This window comes from Danio rerio, chromosome 5, assembly GCF_052040795.2.
Source record: "Danio rerio strain M-AB ecotype USA chromosome 5, GRCz13ab, whole genome shotgun sequence".
Classification (NCBI taxonomy): domain Eukaryota; kingdom Metazoa; phylum Chordata; class Actinopteri; order Cypriniformes; family Danionidae; genus Danio; species Danio rerio.
The window spans coordinates 9,614,986-9,634,741 of NC_141025.1; the positions used below are offsets into that span (position 1 = coordinate 9,614,986).

The 19,756-nt window shown below is 35.7% G+C and overlaps 4 protein-coding genes across 8 annotated transcripts in view; 3 read left to right on the forward strand and 1 right to left on the reverse strand.

Annotated features, from left to right (window-relative positions):
- Nucleotides 1-4,519, reverse strand: part of adamts12 (ADAM metallopeptidase with thrombospondin type 1 motif, 12) — a 75,260-nt gene extending 70,741 nt beyond the window's left edge. Inside the window, exons 1-2 of the mRNA XM_087253282.2 lie at nucleotides 4,204-4,519; nucleotides 1,088-1,446 (exon numbers count right to left, since the gene is read on the reverse strand). Coding sequence (XP_087109408.1) covers nucleotides 1,088-1,446; nucleotides 4,204-4,315 — 471 coding nt within the window. The 5' untranslated portion in view covers nucleotides 4,316-4,519. The remainder of the gene's footprint in view (nucleotides 1-1,087; nucleotides 1,447-4,203) is intronic.
- The window catches only part of tnksb (tankyrase, TRF1-interacting ankyrin-related ADP-ribose polymerase b), a 318,296-nt gene that overhangs the window by 190,373 nt on the left and 108,167 nt on the right, over nucleotides 1-19,756 (forward strand). The gene's annotated exons all lie outside the window — the stretch shown is intronic.
- The window catches only part of LOC147843842 (uncharacterized), a 321,661-nt gene that overhangs the window by 145,155 nt on the left and 156,750 nt on the right, over nucleotides 1-19,756 (forward strand). The gene's annotated exons all lie outside the window — the stretch shown is intronic.
- The window catches only part of agpat9l (1-acylglycerol-3-phosphate O-acyltransferase 9, like), a 46,643-nt gene continuing 39,239 nt past the window's right edge, over nucleotides 12,353-19,756 (forward strand). For 3 of the 5 annotated variants that reach the window (XR_015490437.1, XR_015490438.1, XM_087252565.1), the window contains exons 1-2: nucleotides 12,353-12,447; nucleotides 17,410-17,583. Coding sequence is in view for 2 of the 5 variants with exons in the window: in XM_087252565.1 (XP_087108691.1) it covers nucleotides 17,440-17,583 (144 nt within the window). In the remaining 3 variants the exon portion in view is untranslated. 5 annotated transcript variants of the gene reach the window in all.

Genomic DNA, 19,756 nt, shown 5'->3' on the forward strand with positions numbered 1-19,756 from the left:
CACAATTCTTGTTGTGCAATGCTAAACCTTTATGTTGAAAGAGTGCAAATATATATATTTTAATATATATTGCACTTATACATTCTGTTTATCTTGAAAATACTTAAATAATATGTGCTATATGTTCTAAAATGGCCCTCTACTGTAAACTGACACTCTGGCTCTGAGAGAAAAGCCAGTTTGTAAAAAAAGTCTTGGTTTTGCTTGGTTAATAAATAATCAAACTCATTCAATGGCACAGCATCCTCTTTCACATAATCTCATAAACTTGAACTAATTAGTTAGTGCTGAGTTATCGCATTGTATCGTGATATGGGTGTGAATCGTATCGTGTTGCATCGCAATATGTCACAAATGTACCGCTAATATATCGGATCGTATTCTTTGTATCGAGATGCGTATCGGATCGGCATTATAGCTTAGATGCCCAACCTTACTACACAGCACTTGGACCCCTCTCACTGTCCCTCTCTTTCTGACAAGGGGAAGAACACGAGTTAGAGTGTCCTCTCGTGCTCAGAGTCCTCTCCCCAGAGAGCAAGCCAAAAAATACGCCTAAATTACTACGTCAATTACCTGTAAGTGCGAACTCTTGACAACTTTCTAAGGCTTTCATGAATCAGTGATGTACGGCCTGCACACTCATCTGTTATTGTGAGGATAACTTTGTGACAATGAGCCTTTATCAATTTGACCAAAATGCTGGATTATTATAAGTATGCAATACTCGATGCATAAATGGTCTATTTTTAGCAGCAGACGGCACTCTTGGCTGGTTTTTAACAGCAAAAAACACTCTAGGCTAGTTTTTAACAGCGATGTTGCTCTGGGATAGTTTTTAGGTGGCACTCTATGCTAGTTTTTAACAGCAGATGGTGCTCTAGGCTAGTTATCTGTATAATAATATGCCTGGTGATGAATCATCCAGGAATGTGCAGCATTGGGAAAAGTAAATAAGGTCAATTCTGACTCTGGCTTTATCATCCAATGACAATATTTGCACTACAGCAAGTAAGTGAATTCATAACAGAAACTAACTACAAGATCAACACAAGACAAGTGACAAATATGTACAGATATTTCTCACCAGTCCCTCACAGGTGCTGATGGCGGCGGTCGCTTGTACGTTGTCATCCGTCACTGTGCCAATAAGATGGCAGGAACCGCTATCAGATGATTGTGGCCACTTCTCTGCTAAACTCCCGTTGCGTTTCTCCACAATAAATTCGTTGGACAGCAGATTGTCATTGGTGGTCAGATTAAGAGTCAGCTCTCGACCTCTGTAGTTGAGTTTGTAATACACTCGCCTCTCGGCTGAATTCAGGTCTCTCTTCTGACGCCGGCTGGTGAAGTGATGTGATAAAGCATAAGAGATGAACTTCCCTTCTCCATTTACTTTTTCAGGATGATCCACATAAAACTCAGAGTGCTGCTTGACGAAGTGCTCTAGAAATGAAAAGGAGACAGTTCTTTATTAGATTTCTATATACAGATTTTCCCCTAAATCCTTTATTTTGTTTCTATATATTTAATAAATGCAAAATATTATTTATATTTAAAAATGGAACTTTTGAAGGTATACTTATATATATATATATATATATATATATATATATATATATATATATATATATATATATCTACACATATATATACATACACACTCTCAATGGCCACTTAATTAGGTACACCTGTCCAACTGCTCGTAAATGCAAATTTCTAATCAGCCAATCACACGGCAGCAGCACAATGTATTAAGGCATGTAGACATAGGTTGTTTCTCAATATGCATTCTTGTGCAATCTTGCATTCTTGTGTTCTCATGTAACGTCATCATCAAATGCCAAAGTTCAGTTCCAAAACTCAAATTCCTGGATGTGTTCTTGATATCGAGGACGCACCGATGCAGACTTAAGAAATGAACTTGCTCGAGAAGTCCCAGAAGTCATTGTGGCTGAATAAAGGAGGTGGGAAGCACAACATTTTATACCCGTTTATTATTAAAGTTCAGAGATTTAACGTATTTATTTCAAACGTTTTCCTAAACGAGAAAACATTCACAATGAAAATCTTAATGAAAACATGAACTCATTGAGGGAGTTTTTTTTTTTTGCTAAAATTTGTATTAAAATTTAACATTTATTTGTATTGTACAACGTATGTTTGTAAGATCTTTATGCATTGTATATATTGCGAAAAAGGGGGAAAAACAATAAATCGTTGTTTGAATGCTATAATGTTTAAATATTGTTTCTACTAAAAACATGTGAAGATCATGTTACCGTCTGGGAGACCCAGGGAAGAACGCAGAATCTCATTTCTCACAAGACACAATCTCGTAGTTTCCGAGTTTGTTCTTCCGAGGTAACTTGACAAGAACGGGTCTCCACAAGAATGCAAGTCCGTTCTCTACATTTTTGGAATTGAGAAACAGCCCCGACAAGACAATCTGCTGCAGTTCAAAACGAGCATTAAAATGGTGAACTTAGAACGTGGCATGATTGTTGGGGCCAAAAGGACTGTCTGAGTATTTCAGAAACGGCTGATCTACTAAAGGCAACAGTAAGTCAAATAGCCACTCGTTACAACCAAGGTCTGCAGAAGAACATCTCTGAACACACAACATGTCCGACCTTGAAGTGGCAGCAGAAGAAGACCACACCGGGTGCCACTCCTGTCAGCTAAAAACAGGAAACTGAGGCTACAATTCACACAGCCTCACCAAAACTGGACATTAGAAGATTGTAAAAGCATTGCCTGGTCTGATGAGTCTCCATTTCTGCTGCGACATTCGGATGGTAGGCTCAGATTTAGGCGTCAACAACATGAAAGCATGGATCCATCCTGCCTTGTATCAACAGTTCAGGCTGGTGGTGGCGGTGTAATGGTGTGGGGGATATTTTCTTGCCAGGCTTTGGGCACATTAGTACCAGTTGAGCATCTTGTCAACACCACAGCCTACCTGAGTATTGTTGCTAACCATGTCCATCTCTTTATGACCACAGTGTCCCTATCTTCTGATGGCTAATCCAGCAGGATAACGCACCATGTCATAAAGCATGAATCATCTAAGTCTGGTTTCTTGAACATGACAATGAGTTCACTGTACTCAAATGGCCTCCACAGTCACCAGATCTCAATCCAATAGAGCACATTTGGGTTATGGTGGAAGGGGAGATTCGCGTCATGGATGTGCAGCCGACAACTCTGCAGCAACTGCGTGATGCTATCATGTCAATATAGAGCAGAATCTCTGAGGAATATTTCCCGTACCTTGTTGAATCTATGCCACAAATGATTAAGGCAGCTGTGAAGACAAAACCCCGGTGCTAGTAGGGTGTACCTAATAAAGTGGCCAGTGAGTGAGTATGTAAGGCAAAACTATTTGATATATTTACATTTCCATGTGTTGCTCAATGGAGAAAACTTTTAAAGCTAAAACCCGACTTTTGCGATAAAAGATTGGGGTAAAAAAATAACTTAAATAAAGTTGCCTTATATAATATGAATTGTTAAAAAAATTGTTAAAGTCTAAAAGATAAATGTGTTATATTTGTTAGCAAATATGTTATATAATTAAAATGTGATGTAATAATTTAATAATTTGATGTAGATTCTTTGATAATATGTTTAGAAATCTTGAAAATATTTCTTACAATTAGGCAAATTCTAATGTTCATGAAACACTACAACAACAAAAAACTGTCATTATATTTTATATACTTTCAGTACTTTTCCTAAGACAGAATGAAATATAATTTATTCATTCATTCACAAGATTTATCACCACTCAAGCTATTTTAACAATTAAGAGACTAACTTTAGCTCCAAGCCACCACCTTTGATCCTTGCACATAATTATACATCACTGTCCTCTTTCATGTCATACATAAAACACTCAAAGTGACTGATGTTGATGCACAAAGATTCCTGTAGTTCAACAGAGACTTAACATGGTTACACTGAAACAAACGAGAAACATTTTAATCATGCATTTTGTAATTGATCAATATTCATACTTGCATTAAAGGGTTAAAAGTAATTTTACAAAACGAGATTGTGCAAGTTCAGGACTGCAGAACAGAAACCTGGACTTTTGCAGCAACTGACCTCTCGCCTCAGCAGTGCAACACTTGGCGGCATATTAGGATTAAAAACAGCCTAAACACATGCTGTATGATAGTTTTGCATGAAGATACAAACCTTGCTCTGTGTCTGGAAAGAGGTAGTCCGGTTCAGAGCTCTTGACGTGGCTCGCAGCCAGAAACAAAACACAATTGAACCGCAAAATCGCAACGCTGACCCGACTTGGCATGTTTCTACAACGCGAAATGAGAAGAGCAAGTAACGCTCCGACGCCGGAGAACTGGGTAAAGTCAGTCCTGAGGGGAGTTTCTGGTGAAAGCTGGAGACATCTGGGGTCAGAGAGACGGAGAAAGAAAGTGAAGGGAGAATGAGGGGAATATGATGTGGAGTGGGAGGAGAGATTGCTGTGGCTGACTGACTGACTGACTGTCCTGCTGTTTCCAGGCGCGGGAGGAGAGAAATCCTCACAGCCCAAAAACAACGAGCTGACAAGGGAGGTAATACTACACGCTTAAATGTACTTTACTTCCTCTTGAAAATCAAACAGTAAAATGTGCATATCATTTCGAAAATGTCGGTAAAACTCAGAACTTGAGACGCGTAATATTATCAGTGGGTAATATTATAATGCGATTCGTTTTACGATCTGATACTGCTTAACGTCACTAATTTGCTATATAAAGTAGCCAAAATAAAGTAAAGATTTGTTTTTACGTTTTTTTTTTTACAATTTAACATGTATATTGTATTTATGAAGTTCTCATAAATAAAAACATTCTGTGTGAGCCGACTTTGACCGTTGCGAAACTGCGCATGCGTTCAATGACTTCTTAAGTTGCCAGTCAATGATCTGAAAATTTGGCGTTCAAATAAACATAACCAAAAATCACTTTTAAAAAAAAATAAAATAAAATAAATAAAAATAAAAAAATATATATAAAATTACAAGGTTTCTAGTATTTAAAAAACCCTAAAATAGCCTTAAAGTCCCCATGAAATCAAATTAACCGTATTGATTTTGTTAGCACACATTGCTAGTTTTGTGGTGAACAATTCATTTGTGCATGTCTTTTAAGAAAAAAAGTTTGTTCTTGTAATCTAAAATTACGGGTGCAAAAGCAAGAGCCATTATTCTCTGTCCATTTATGGTTGAATGAATGAATTTCAGAAACTCATAGACCGCTAAAAATTTTGGAGGGAATGTGGAGACAAAAAAAATAACGTAAAAACTGCTATTTCTCATCTAGCATGCACGGACCTGCTTGGACAACACTGGAATACATCACATCCGGTCGGCCGGTCACATACGGTCTAGTCGCAGGAGTTCAAATATTTTAACGGATTCGCAGCTCATTTCGGATCTGAATTTTCCTCATAAGGAGATGATCAAATTCCACGCAGCTCCCGTATTACTCTCCATTGCAAATTAATGAGTTTCGGTCTGTCGCTTGTTGCTTGTCGTGTGCAGTGGAAAGGCGGCTTAAGAAGGAGGTGTAATACCTCTTCTGAAACCCTTTTCCCAATCTTTCTGATTGAAATGCATACTTTACTACATCCAGTCAGCTTGCAGCATAAAAAAAGCCACGCCCACTGTTTTATCTTCTTTTATTAACAAAAAAACTGAATTATACAGTAATATACAAAACAATACGCCAGAGTGTACATACTAAACATACAGTAATTAAAAATCTTATATCCCTGAAGAATATTATAAGTCTTGTTTGCTACTAAAGGGGTGGTCCAGAGTGTATCTTAAAGGTTTAGTTGTGTTTATAAGATGCAAAGCAATGTGTGCTTATGCTTTATTTGTAGAAAATAACAGTATTTTTTTTCATATACCTTACTTTAATTATATACTGCTACTCAGCTAACATGAAAATGACAGTCATATTTCCTAGTTCCTCTGAAAGGCCTGTCCTAAAGAGGCTCTGATTGGTCAGCTAACATTTTTTATAAAATATTTTTAGGGGTTTTTCACCTTTATAATCACAGGACAGTAAAGAATTCAGACAGGAAAGCATTGGGAGCAGAGAGAGGGGAAGGATCAATAAAAGACGAGCCGGGAATCGAACTTGGGTCGCCATGAGCACTTTGGTGTTTTATGTCAGCATGCAGTACCACTAGGCTACTGGCGCCGACTGTCAGCTAACATAATGTTAGAGAGACACTGCAGTGCTGGTGAAGATTGTGGGTGTTTACAGCGGTTTGACAGATAAATATGAATTTGTAGCTAAATTACCAATTGTTTACATCATTTACATCCATGCTACAACATACTGTTAGCGCTAGACACTGTGCATGTCATAGACCAATTTTAACAAGATTATTTTACAGATTGTGGCTCACAATCCACAGCTTTGTCTATTATGGTTGGAGATGCTCCTTCTTTGAGGAGTTTGAAGCTGAATCCAGCACTGAACTGGGAGAGATTCTGAAAGCTGTCCTTTGTCAAATGCTAGAGCTATATATTTATTAGAATTCTCTGGAACATAATTAAAATTAAACTGTAAGCACTTTTCTACTTGTGTCATGTCTATTGGAAACCCAAATACAGAAACAGAACAAGCTCTGTGGAAATAGCAGCGTTTGGACGCCATTTTAGCTTTACAGCGCCTCTGGACATTGCGCTGTGTGTATGCGTGTAACCTGAAGCATTTGTGATCTCATTAGCCCGGATGTATATTAATTTTTGCAGTACCCAAACTTCATTCGCTGAAGGCTTTGCTTAGCTAACTCTGTAAAAGCCAATGTCTCCCTTAGCATTGAACTTTAAACATCTTATATTCAGAGATGTTGTTTATGTTCACACAGCTACATTACACATCAATTAAAGTTTAAAATATGATATTGTAGTGGACCACCCCTTTAACAATGTTCTCCAGACTTGTGCAGTAGTCCTTAGTCTCTTGAAGAAAGTGAACAAAATTTAGCTTTGATCCAGTCAATTTTTTTATGTATATGAATCTTTCCCAAAATAATAAAAAGTTCTACAAGGAAGATAAATTTGTTGCATATATTGACATAATAAATGCAAAAAAAATGTGTAACTTCATTCATTCATTTTCCTTCAGCTTAGTCCCTTTATTAATCAGGGGTCACCACAGCGGAATGAACCGCCAACTTATCCAGCATATGTTTTACGCAGCGGATGCCCTTCCAGCTGCAACCCAGTACTGGGAAACACTCATCCACACTTGCATTCAAACACACACACACATACACTACGGACAATTAAGTTCATCCAATTCATCTATAGCACATTGGACTGTGGGGGAAACCGGAGCACCTGGAGGAAACCCACACCAACATGAGGAGAACATGCAAACTCCACACAGAAACTCCAACTGCAAAATTTTAAAAGTAACTTTTACTTCATTATCGAATTAATATATTTCATTATATTAGTATATTTCATAAAGACATTGGTCCATTTTAAGTTTTTATATATAACTGTATCACCTGTTATAAAATTTCTAATATATTTATTAGTATAACCTTGTTAAATAATATCAAGGTCTCCTAAAAAAGATTTTCTTTAACATATTTACCTTCTAAAGACCTTCTAATTTCCATACTCTCTTATAAAATGAAGAAGTTGTTAAGGTATGGCATCGAATACAATAGCATACTCCTTTGGAGTAACCGGAAAACCATTAACTCATTCATTCATTCATTCATCCATTCATTTTCTTTTCAGCTTAGTCCCAATAATTATCCGGGGTTGCCACAGCAGAATGAACCACCAACCTCACATATGTTTACCGCAATAGATGCCCTTCCAGCTGCAACCCAGTACTCGGAAATGCTCATACGCATTAATTCACACTCATACACTTTGGCTAATTTAGTCATTTAGGCTGTTTCTCAATTCCAAGAACGCAGAGAATGGAATTGCGTTCTTGTAGAGTGCGGTCTTGCCAGGTGTCCTCGGAAGAAAGAACTCAGGAGAGCGCGAGGGCAGAGAACGCGTCCTTTGAGGAATGGGATGCTGCGTTCTTCCTGATGGTCATGTGACCTTCACGCGTTTTAAATGGAAATTATTTAAACATTACATCCTTCATACAACAATTTATTGTTTCCCCCCCTCTTCAAAATATATACTTTGCATAAAAACATTATAAATATACTCTGCACAATATAAATAAAACGAATTTTAATACGAATTTCATCAAACAAACACCCTTAATGTGTTTATTCCTTTATTAAGATGTTCATGTTAATGTTTACTTACACCGTTTCATTTAGGGAAACTCCTGAGGTAAATAAGTGATATCTCTGAACTTTAATAATAAATCTAAATAAAATGCAGCGCTTCCCACCCCCAGTCGCAATGACTTCTGGGACTTCCAGAGCGAGCTCGCTGCTGAAGTCTGCATCGGTGCGTCCTCGATATCAAGAACACATCCGGGAAGTTTCACTCGTCCTCCGTACTTGCGGTCTTGAGTATTGGAACTGAACTTAGGCAGCTGATGATGACGTTGCACGAGAACACGAGGACGCAAGACCGCTGAAGAACGCATATTGAGAAACAGCCTTAAGCTGCGTCCCAAATGGCACACTATACACTATGCACTCATGCACTATGTACTTATGCACTTACACACTCAACAGGGTAGTATATGTATGTAGTGTCGTCCCAAATGGCACACTAATGTTTTTTTTACTAAGCGGAAATTCAAACCGTTTCCCTGATGACGTTTGACGGTTGCCAAATCATTGAAGTAAACGGCCGAATTATCTAATAATACCTGCCGTGAGTATTGCCGCAATCACTATCGGGAGGCGCTATAATCACTCTCGTAAAAGAATTTTGCTTTCACCATCCAAATTAAATAAAGTTATTCAACATGTGCGTCCGATAGCTCCGCCCCTTCCGCTACGTAAGCAAACCTGCGGTCGTTGAGTGCGTGAAGTGTCCATCATTACACACTTCATTTTAGCGGCTGAATGAGTGCATCATCCGGGTAATTAAAGTGCACTTATTATTTTTAGAGTTTTCAGTGTGAACGCACTACTTACACTATTTATACTACAAAATGGCGTAGAATAGTGCATAAGTATGCGATTTGGGACGCAGCTTTAGTCTCCTTCACCAGCCACCTCTCACCACACCCGTGCACAATCACCTGAATACTAATTACATGCACCTGCACCCGCAATCACCGCACACTATATAAACTTACCTCCTCCACACTGCAAAAAATGCTTTTCTTACTTAGATTTTTTTTGTCTTGTTTCTAGTCTACGAAATAATATGCCAAAATGAAGTGGGTTTTTCCTTAAATCAAGATAAATAATCTGCCAATGGGGTAAGCAAATTAATCTTTTCACAAATCGAAAAACAAGATTATTTTGCTTACCCCATTGGCAGATAATTTTGCTTGATTTGAGGAAAAGCATTTTGGCATATTATTTCTTAAAACAAGACTTTGTTTTGCTTGTCTAGAAAATGCTTCTTGATTTAAGAACTTTTGGATATTTGGACTAAAAACGACAAATCTAAACAAGAAAAGCATTTTTTGCAGTGCACTCACTCACCAAATAGAATCGAAGTTGGATGGTTCACCTCATCTTCTCTCCCTCTAGTCTTCTCCCATGGATGTCTGTCTTTGCCTATGGATGCCAATACAACTGGATAAGGGAAGTGTCTAAAGGTTATCTGGTGTTTAACCAGGCCCGGATTGGCTAATCGGGAGGACCGGGACAATTCCCGGTGGGCCGGTCCGTTTTTTGGCCGCGAGGGCCGTGTCCCTAGCTCCAGAATCTGTTGCTCTCAGCAGTCAAACTTTTTAAATTTATTTATTTACTTGACCACAGCCTTTTTATTGATTATTTTACCACAACTCTTCTCTTTTCATCTATTTTAATGATGATAAAACTCAGTTGTGTCTCCTTACTGTACACAGCTGTTGTGGTCCAGCGGTTAGCACGTTAGGTTAAGATGCTGCGGACCCGGCTTCGATCCTCGTTAGAGTAATTTATTGTTTTCATTTTTATTGTTAAGACATAATACTGTTAGGGTTGTTGAACATTTGAAGTTCTAAAGCAGCTTTTTGTTTTCTCCAAAAAAGACGTGATAGTGTCATTAGAAACTGATTTGGAAATGACCTTATTTTAATATAGTCAGTCGGGAACTGAGGTGGGCGGGTCTGAGGCTTGAAACTCCAGGGCTGAAAAGGTGTCCCACTCCGGCCCTGTGTTTATCTTAAGATCTGATGTTTACCTGATAAACTGTGTATGAGATCGCTTACCCTCTGATGTTTACCTTGTGAACTGTTTGTGAGTTCGCTCGCTCTCTGCAACACCACTCTCCTGCTTCATCTCTCAGAAATATTGTTTTTGAGCTTGAGTTCTTTTGTCTCATCTTGATATGGTTATTTAATTAAAGACTGGATAATTTTAGAACGGATTTCTTATCCATATGGATCACATGTGCTTTTTCACAGCCTGCACATATATCCAGAGTCACTGTGATGTTGCAAGGATTTAAAAACACAAAGATACTTAACCTCATATACTCTTTAATTTTACACATTATTTTTGTGGTGACGGCTATGAAAGACTCAAGAATTCATTGCATTCATTAAACCAGCCATGTACAGTAGGTGGCAATGTTTCATGCAAATTTTCGAATATAACTAGTTTGGTCACTTGTCTAACTCTTAGTATAGTCATGCCATTTCAAGCATTTGTCATTTTATTTACATAGAATACACTGATTTACAGTCATAAAGTAAAACCAAATGGAGACAACACACTTATACAGCTGTGTGTGTATATAGCGACTTCTCATAGATTGAGTGATTTTTATAATGTACAAACTGTATAATCAGTTCTATTCACCCAACTATACACCTAAAACAACCCTTACAGGAAAAATGTGCTCTTTTACACTTTAAAAAAACTTAACTCTGGGTAGCGCCGTCGCCTCACAGCACTAAGGTCTCTGGTTTGAGCCTCGGCTGGGTCAGTTGGCATATCTGTGTGGAGTTTGCATGTGCTCCCTATGTTTGTGTGGGTTTCCTCCAGGTGCTCTGATTTCCCCCACAGTCCAAAGACATGCACTATATATATGGGAATTGGGTAAGCTAAATTAGCCGTAGTGTATGAGTGTGTGTGAATGAGAGTGTATGGGTGTTTCCTAGTACTGGGTTGCAGTTGGAAGGGCATTCGCTGCGTAAAACGTATGCTGGATAAGTTGGTCGTTCATTCTGCTGTGGTGAACCCTGATTAATAAAGGGACTAAGGCGAACCTGGCGATTGGACGCTGAACGCAGTCGACCAATCGCAACAGACTGGGTCATCGGATCAGCTTCGCGCTAAGGAGGGGTTTGGGAACAAATGAATCGCTGAACAAATCAAATAGTAGTCGCTGGGATAATTAGGTAAAGCTAAATGCATATTATAAGACATTCATTCATTCATTCATTCATTTTCTTGTCGGCTTAGTCCCTTTTTTAGTCCCCAGTTTATACAGTCATCCTTGCTGTCGTCTATACTGTAATCCTTATAACATGACAGTATTAACAACAGAATAGACGACAGTATAAACGATAGCATGACAGTAAGGATGACAGTATAAACGACACCATAGACGACAGAAAGGACAACAGAACAAACGTCAGCCAAGACGAGGGTAAGAATGACGGTTATAAACGACAGCATAGACGACGGTTAGGATGACAGAACAGATGGCCATAAGGACGACAGCATTAACAACTGTAAGGATGACAGTAAAGATGAATATACAACAGATCAGATGACAGAATACCCCATAGAATATGACAGTAAAAAACAGAGAAAAACCAACAGGACGACAGATTAAGACGACACCAACAGACAACATGTACGTCAACAATGCTGATTTTCCTGAACATGAGGGCAATGAGAGTAGACAAAGACAAATGTAAAGTACAAAGCAGAAACCAGGCATGGAAATTTTGGCACAAACGGAACCCCATACTCTGAGTCAAATTGTTTGCTAAATGCGTAAATGTAAAGGTGAAATGTTTTATATTAACCCGTTGATGATGTTAAGAAAAGTTAATGTCCTCATTTGCCATCTTTACTTCATGGTTAAAGTTCATCTTTGTGCGTAAGTCCAGCGCATTTCACCATACAACCGCAAGATGGCGCGCCTTTCTATTGTTCCCGCTGAACTTTGTTCTACATTTTTTACAGGTCTAGGATGTCTTCCAGCATTGCTGTTTCTCAATCTCCGAGTGAAGGCAGCAGAAGTTCCTCAAACGGACTTTTAAACACCTTCAGTAGAAGAATCATGTTAAGGGTCAGTGGAGTATGACAGAGAGGAGCATTCTCTGCTTTCTGTTCTGTAGAGCTGCTGTCTGTTCATGAACCTGGGTGAGTTGGAGATTTATTCCTTGAGAAAACGAAAGCTTAGTTTCATCTATTTGTTTAGGATATATTGCTTTAAAAAAGTGAACAAATTAAATGGTAATTTATAAAAAAATACGATAGTGTTTTTAACCATACAAAGTGAATAATACTCCATATATATTATTGGATTTACAACATGTAATTGAATGCTGTAGTATTAAAGTGCAAACTGTACTAAATACTGTAGTATACTGTAGTTTTTGCTACACAACATGTTTATCACAGTTCACTACAGTTAACACTACAGTATGCTTTGAAAAAGTTGACAAATGCCATAGTAATTTATAATAAATATAGTGTTTTGAACCAAACAAAGTAATTATACTGTATATATATATATATATATATATATATATATATATATATATATATATATATATATAATAGACTATACAACACGTCTTTATTGAATGATATTGTAGTATTAACTATAGTGAACTGTAATAAATACTGTAGTATACTGTATTTTTTGCTATACAACAGGTTTACTACAGTTCACTACAAGTTGTACTATTATTATTATTAGTATTATTACTAATATTATTATTACTATTAGAAACTTTATTTTACCAGGAAAGACATTGAGATTAAAAATCTCTTTTACAAGAGCCTCCTGGTCAAGATTAGGCAGTATACATGTCACTTGGGTCCAACAGACAACAAACAAAAAACCATTAACAGTTAACATGAATCACACATTGACATGCAAACTATTCAAAACATCTACAAGCCCGTGTTTCAATTTCTAAATCATTTATACCCTTAGCGAAATCAATTCTTTAAACTGCAACTGTCTTTGTAGATTATTTCCATGCAAAAGGGGCTGCGTATTTAAAAGCCTTTTTTCCCATCTCAGTCCACACTTTGGGAACAGACAGTAAATAAATATCCTGTGACCGAAGGCCATAGCTAAGGACACTTTTTTTTACATATGTAATTCTGGAGATATGATTGGAGTAAAGCTTATTTAGATTTGTAAACAAAGATATGTGAATGCTTGAGCCTACGAATAGACAAAGCAGACCAACCTACCCTAGCATACAGCACACAATAATGAATAAGGGATTTAAAATTAGTTATAAATCTTAGTGCACCAGGGTAAACAGTATACCTTAAAACAGTTTTAAAAAATTGCCATAGTAAATATGATAGTGCTTTGTTTTCAAACACAAAGCGAATTATACTGTATATTATAAAATTTACAACACGTTGTTATTGAATGCTACTGTAGTATTACTGTAAAACTGTATTAAATACTATAGTATACTGTAGTTTTTCCCTACACAACAGGTTTACTACATTTCACTACAGTTAATACTACAGTATGCTTTGAAAAAGTGAACAAATGCCAGTGTAATCTACAGTAAATATGAAAGTGTTTTTGAACCAAACTAAAGTGAATTATACTGTATATTATAGGATTTACAACATGTATTTATTGAATGCTACAGTAATATTAACTATAGCGAACAGTAAAACAAAAGTTTAAAATATACCTCATATTTAAAGCAAACATAGTCAAGTAGTTTAAATTATAGCAGTTTTTTTATATTGCCATAATTGCATGAACATAATGACTATAGAATTACCACAACAGAACAATTCAAAAACTTGAGCTATATTGCTTTGAAAAAGTAAACAAATGGCATAGTAATTTAGAGTAAATACCATAGTGTTTTGTTTTCAACCACAAAGCAAATTATACTCTGTATATTATAATTTACATATTTATCAAAGGCGGCAACACCAAAGCTCCACAAATACAAATTTATTACATTTAAAAAGCTGACACAAAGCGTGAAACGTTTCGAGCCACACGGCTCATCATCATACAATGTTCATCACAATCTTTTTGTACACTTCCGGATCACATGATATCCTCTCGCATATGTCCACATATACATACATGCATATGTATACACATACAATCATTCATATACACATATACATATATACATATGAATACATGCATACAGACACACTCATTCATAAATATAGCTTAGATATTTCAAGTGAAAATCCAAAATAAAATAAACCATAATATTACATCACAAATTATAATAAAGAAAACAATGTACCAGGATACACCAGACTATACAACAAAATATAGCCAAAAAAACTTTAAACCAACCCCCTAATTCATTCATTCATTCATTAATTTTTTTTCCGGCTTAGTCGCCCCATTAATCCGGGGCCGACACAGCGGAATGAACCGGCAACTCATCCAGCACATTTTCACGCAGCGGATGCCCCTACAGCCGCAACCCATCCCTGGAAAACTAATTAAACATTATAGAATTTTTAAGGAATATTAAAGAAAAGAACGAATGTCAAACTCCTCATTTAAACCTTTTGGAGACAATGTGTCTAAAGTGAAAATCCAAAAGGCTTCACGTTGCCACAGCAATTTATTAAGATCACCCCTCCTCCTGAAGTTATATTGTAATATGTGAATTACAATTTACAACATGTATTTATTGAATGTTACTGTAGTATTAATGTAAAACTGTATTAAATACTATAGTATTTAGTAATGTAGTAACACTGTAGTTTTAACTATTGTGAACTGTAAAACTGTAATAAATACTGTAGTGTACTGTAGTTTTTGCAACACAACAGGTTTACTACAGTTCGCTACAGTTAATACCATGGTATGCTGTAGTATTTAATAACAGTATACTACAGGATAAGTTTAATAGTTAGGGTTCTATACACTGTATAATAAACTAATTTTACAGAAAATATCTCTAAATCTTTTACAGTCATTTTTTGTCTTTTCAAATTATATTCAAATCTTATTAAAATGACAAGCAATCTCTCTAAATTAACAGTTTGGCTTTCATTTTAGGTACTTTATCATTAAAGACAATTCACTGACATTTTTGTTTTTTATACAGGGAAATTACAGTATTATTTATACAGTATTTTTTCTGTTATTTTAAATTAATATTCAAAAGTCCGTAAAAATTACAACGAATATCTGTAAATTGACAGCTTGACTGTTATTTTATGTACTATAACTTTATAATTAATGATAAATTACAGCAATTTTCCTGTTTTATTCAATACAATTCCCATATTATTTAAACAGTGTTTTTTCCCGTTTTTTCCTTTGTTTTAAGTATATTTTAAATGACGTTAAATTAAAGTAATAAATTGTAAATACTTGACTGTAAAAAAAAAATTGTTTAAAAAAAAGAGGTCAAATGACTGGCAGCTACGGCTGCCAAACAAAAACCATAAAATTACGGGAAAATTTCTTTATTAAATTAAAGTGCAAAAAATAAGAAATCTACAGATATTTTCATTAAAATGTTTACAGAAAAACACTGTCATTTTACAGACTTTTCCTAGATTAATACGATCAAATCCATTCAATAAATAAAATAGTTAAAATCCGCTCGCATGCACCTCACATGCAGATTCACAGCAACTCACAGATTCAGTTACAAATCTTACAGTGTAGTATATAAACTCTATAATATATCCAGTAATTACTTTTACTAAAGTATACTACAGAAAATTGTAGTGTACTTCAGTTTTTGCTACAGCAAACTGTGGTGAATTGTAGTAATATAAGTATACCCTATATTTGAAGAAATTGTAGTACAGTCGAGGGCAATTTGTTTATATTGCTATAATTGTATTATTATATCAACTATAGAATCACCACAACAGATTAAATCAAGTACTTTACTATAGTATGCTTTAAAAAACGAATTTTACAGAAAATATCTCTAAATCTTTTACAGTCATTTTTTGTCTTTTCAAATTATATTCAAATCTTATTAAAATGACAAGCAATCTCTCTAAATTGACAGTTTGGCTTTTATTTTAGGTACTTCAATTCACTGACATTTTTGTTTTTTATACAGGGAAATTACAGTATTATTTATACAGTATTTTTTCTGTTATTTTAAATTAATATTCAAAAGTCCGTAAAAATTACAAAGAATATCTGTAAATTAACAGCTTGACTGTTATTTTATGTACTATAACTATATAATTAATGACAAATTGCAGCAATTTTCCTGTTTTATTCAATACAATTCCCATATTATTTAAACAGTGTTTTTTTCCCGTTTTTTCCTTTTTTTTTTAAGTATATTTTAAATGACGTTAAATTAAAGTAATAAATTGTAAATACTTGTCTGTAAAAAAAAAATTGTTAAAAAAAAAGGTCAAATGACTGGCAGCTACGGCTGCCAAACAAAAACCATAAAATTACGGGAAAATTTCTTTATTAAAATAAAGTGCAAAAAATAAGAAATCTACAGATATTTTCATTAAAATGTTTACAGAAAAACACTGTCATTTTACAGACTTTTCCTAGATTATTACGATCAAATCCATTCAATAAATAAAATAGATAAAATCCGCTCACAAGCACCTCACATGCAGATTCACAGCACCTCACAGATTCAGTTACAAATCTTACATTGTAGTATATAAACTCTATAATATATCCAGTAACTACTTTTACTAAAGTATACTACAGAAAATTGTAGTATACTTTAGATTTTGCTACAGCAAACTGTGGTGAATTGTTATAATATACAGTATACCCTACATTTGAAGAAATTGTAGTACGAGGGCAATTCATTTATATTGCTATAATTGTATTATTATATCAACTATAGAATCACCAAAACAGATTATATCAAGTACTTTACTATAGTATGCTTTAAAAACACTACAGTACTTACTATAAATTACTGTTTTTTCATGTGGGATGTATTCAAGTTGCTTTTAAATGATAGATGTTTAAAAGGTATTTAAAATTTAAAAGACTTTCAGACTTTTTTTTTATTACATCAACTGTCATTTCATATCATAGGTTATGTATTATTGCTATTTGATTAGTGCTTATTTCACACAAATGCTGATGCTGCATGACAGATTTGTTTTGATGTGTTTTGGGGCCAGTGTTGTGGTGAATGTGTTGAAGGTCTGGTCATGGAGGGCTACTGGGCGGTTTTGTTCCCCGTGCTGAAGGTTTGGTTCAGCTGTGTTATAGTCCTGATCATGTTGCCTGCAATGTTTGGGATCTCGCTGGGCATCACAGAGACCTACATGAAGCTCCTTATCAAAACCTTAGAGGTATGAACTGTATGACGTTGTTTTGTTTTTTTGTGAGTAACAGTAAAGCTGAAATGAAATAAATACATTGAATAAAAAAACGTAATAAAAAGGTGTCCTGGCAAAATAATGTTTGAGTTAAAATAGTAAATATTTAAATATTTTGAAGAATGCTAATGAGCTAGAATGAATTAAAACAGAAATAAAAATAGCATAATAATAAAATAATTCATTCATTCATTTTACTTTGGCTTAGTGTCGCCACAGCAGAATGAACCGCCAACTATTCCAACATATGTTTTACAAAGTGTAAGAATTGAAATATTGCAAATATTCTGATATCTTTGACAATTCAAAACATGAGCTGAAAACAGAGACTGGTGACTTCACAACCCACCAGGGGGGAATGCGGGAAAAACCAGTTCCTGCTGCATTTGCATCTGAGATTGTTGAAACTCAGCTTCATCCCCCCAACTCACGCATATGGTCATTTCAATGTTTTAGATTAACCAAACTGACTTTAACTATCATGTTTGATATCATTTGAAATGTCTCAGTGCGATTGGTACAATGGTCTCATTCTCTCAGAAATAGATATAATCAACACAATAAATATATAACTTCAGGCATCTTTTGAACCACTGTGAAGGGTGTGACTTTTTACACACACCCCCTTCCTTGAGGGAATTCTTGGATTATTTAAGGTAAGGTTTGAGAAAAACTCAGGGCGATTCTGCCTAACCAGATCAGCCCATAACATGGGGTCTGCCCCATGTTATGTATATTACAAAGTCAGGAATGCATCTTTTTCATCTTGGATTTATCTTTGATAATTTGATGTTTTGTATTGATCATTTATGAATTGACTGATTGAATTGGCATAATACATTTACCTGACTAATAAATTGTAATGTTTGACCATATTTTGCTCACTCTGTAATTATTAATTCAAGTAGATTACGCTGTATCCTTGTTTCCGCACATCTTGCGTCAGGTCAGTAGACGGACTAAAATCCAATTGAGATTTTTAGGTGGAAAGGGTGATAACTTCCGTCTAGGTCAACAAGGTGTTGCACGACTAACCTAGATTGGGTACCCGACCTTTGTTTGAAGGTAATATTATTCTAAATTAAGTTCATATGGGAAACCATGGGCTTGGTGAAAACCAAAGTTACTATAGAGTCCAGTAGTCGGGTACATTTATATTAATGCCCTAACCTCTAATTAGAAATGATATTGTCTTAACTCAAAGGTGTACATCTAAGCGGGACTAACTAAAGTATTTTAGAACGAGCGCGCTGGTAGCGGCCATCTAAAGTGTTAGTCAATTTACCTCTGTTTAATATTCAAGACTGACTGGAGTGTGACCGTGAGGGACGCCTTCGGCCGAGGCGATTTCTCTGAGCGACATGAGCACCCGAATGAACGAATGTAATAGTTACTAGTGAAGACAAAAGGTTCAAACATTTATCTAAATTACATATTGATATAATCTTCTTAATGTTTTATAATTGGAGTTAGATAAAACAAGGATAAATATATTAATATTCTAAACCACCTTATATTAAATTGGAGTCACATATGAGCTAACTTTAATATAAATCAACATTGTACACTGGAAAGACCGAACAGGCATTAAACCTTCATCCACCAGTGGACACCGGCATTGGGCCAACTGGGTGGACCCTACACAAAGCAGATGGCCTTTCAGCCACAACCCAGTACTGGGAAAAATCCATACACACTCTCACATTTACACACACACACACACACACACACACACACACACACACACACACACACACACACACACACACACACACATACATTCATAAACTACAACCAATTTAGTTCATCCAATTCACCTATATCTTTGTACTATGGGGGAAACCAGGACTCGAACCAGCGACCTTCTTGCTGTGAGGCGACAGTGCTAACCACCGAGTCATTGTGCCTCCATTTTAATAATATTATTAATTATAAAATTATTTATTTTATTTTACAGAAAACAATAAAAAAATAGAATCAAAGGAGCTAAAATATTTTACAAAATTGTGTTGGTGTTGTGATGAGTCAGAAGGCATTGAATCCATTTGCAAGCTTTATTAAGAGCACACATACAAACAAACACAAAGGGGCAATCCAGGAGACAGAACGTGGGACAGGCAAAAGTTCAAAGGCAGGCAGATATCTT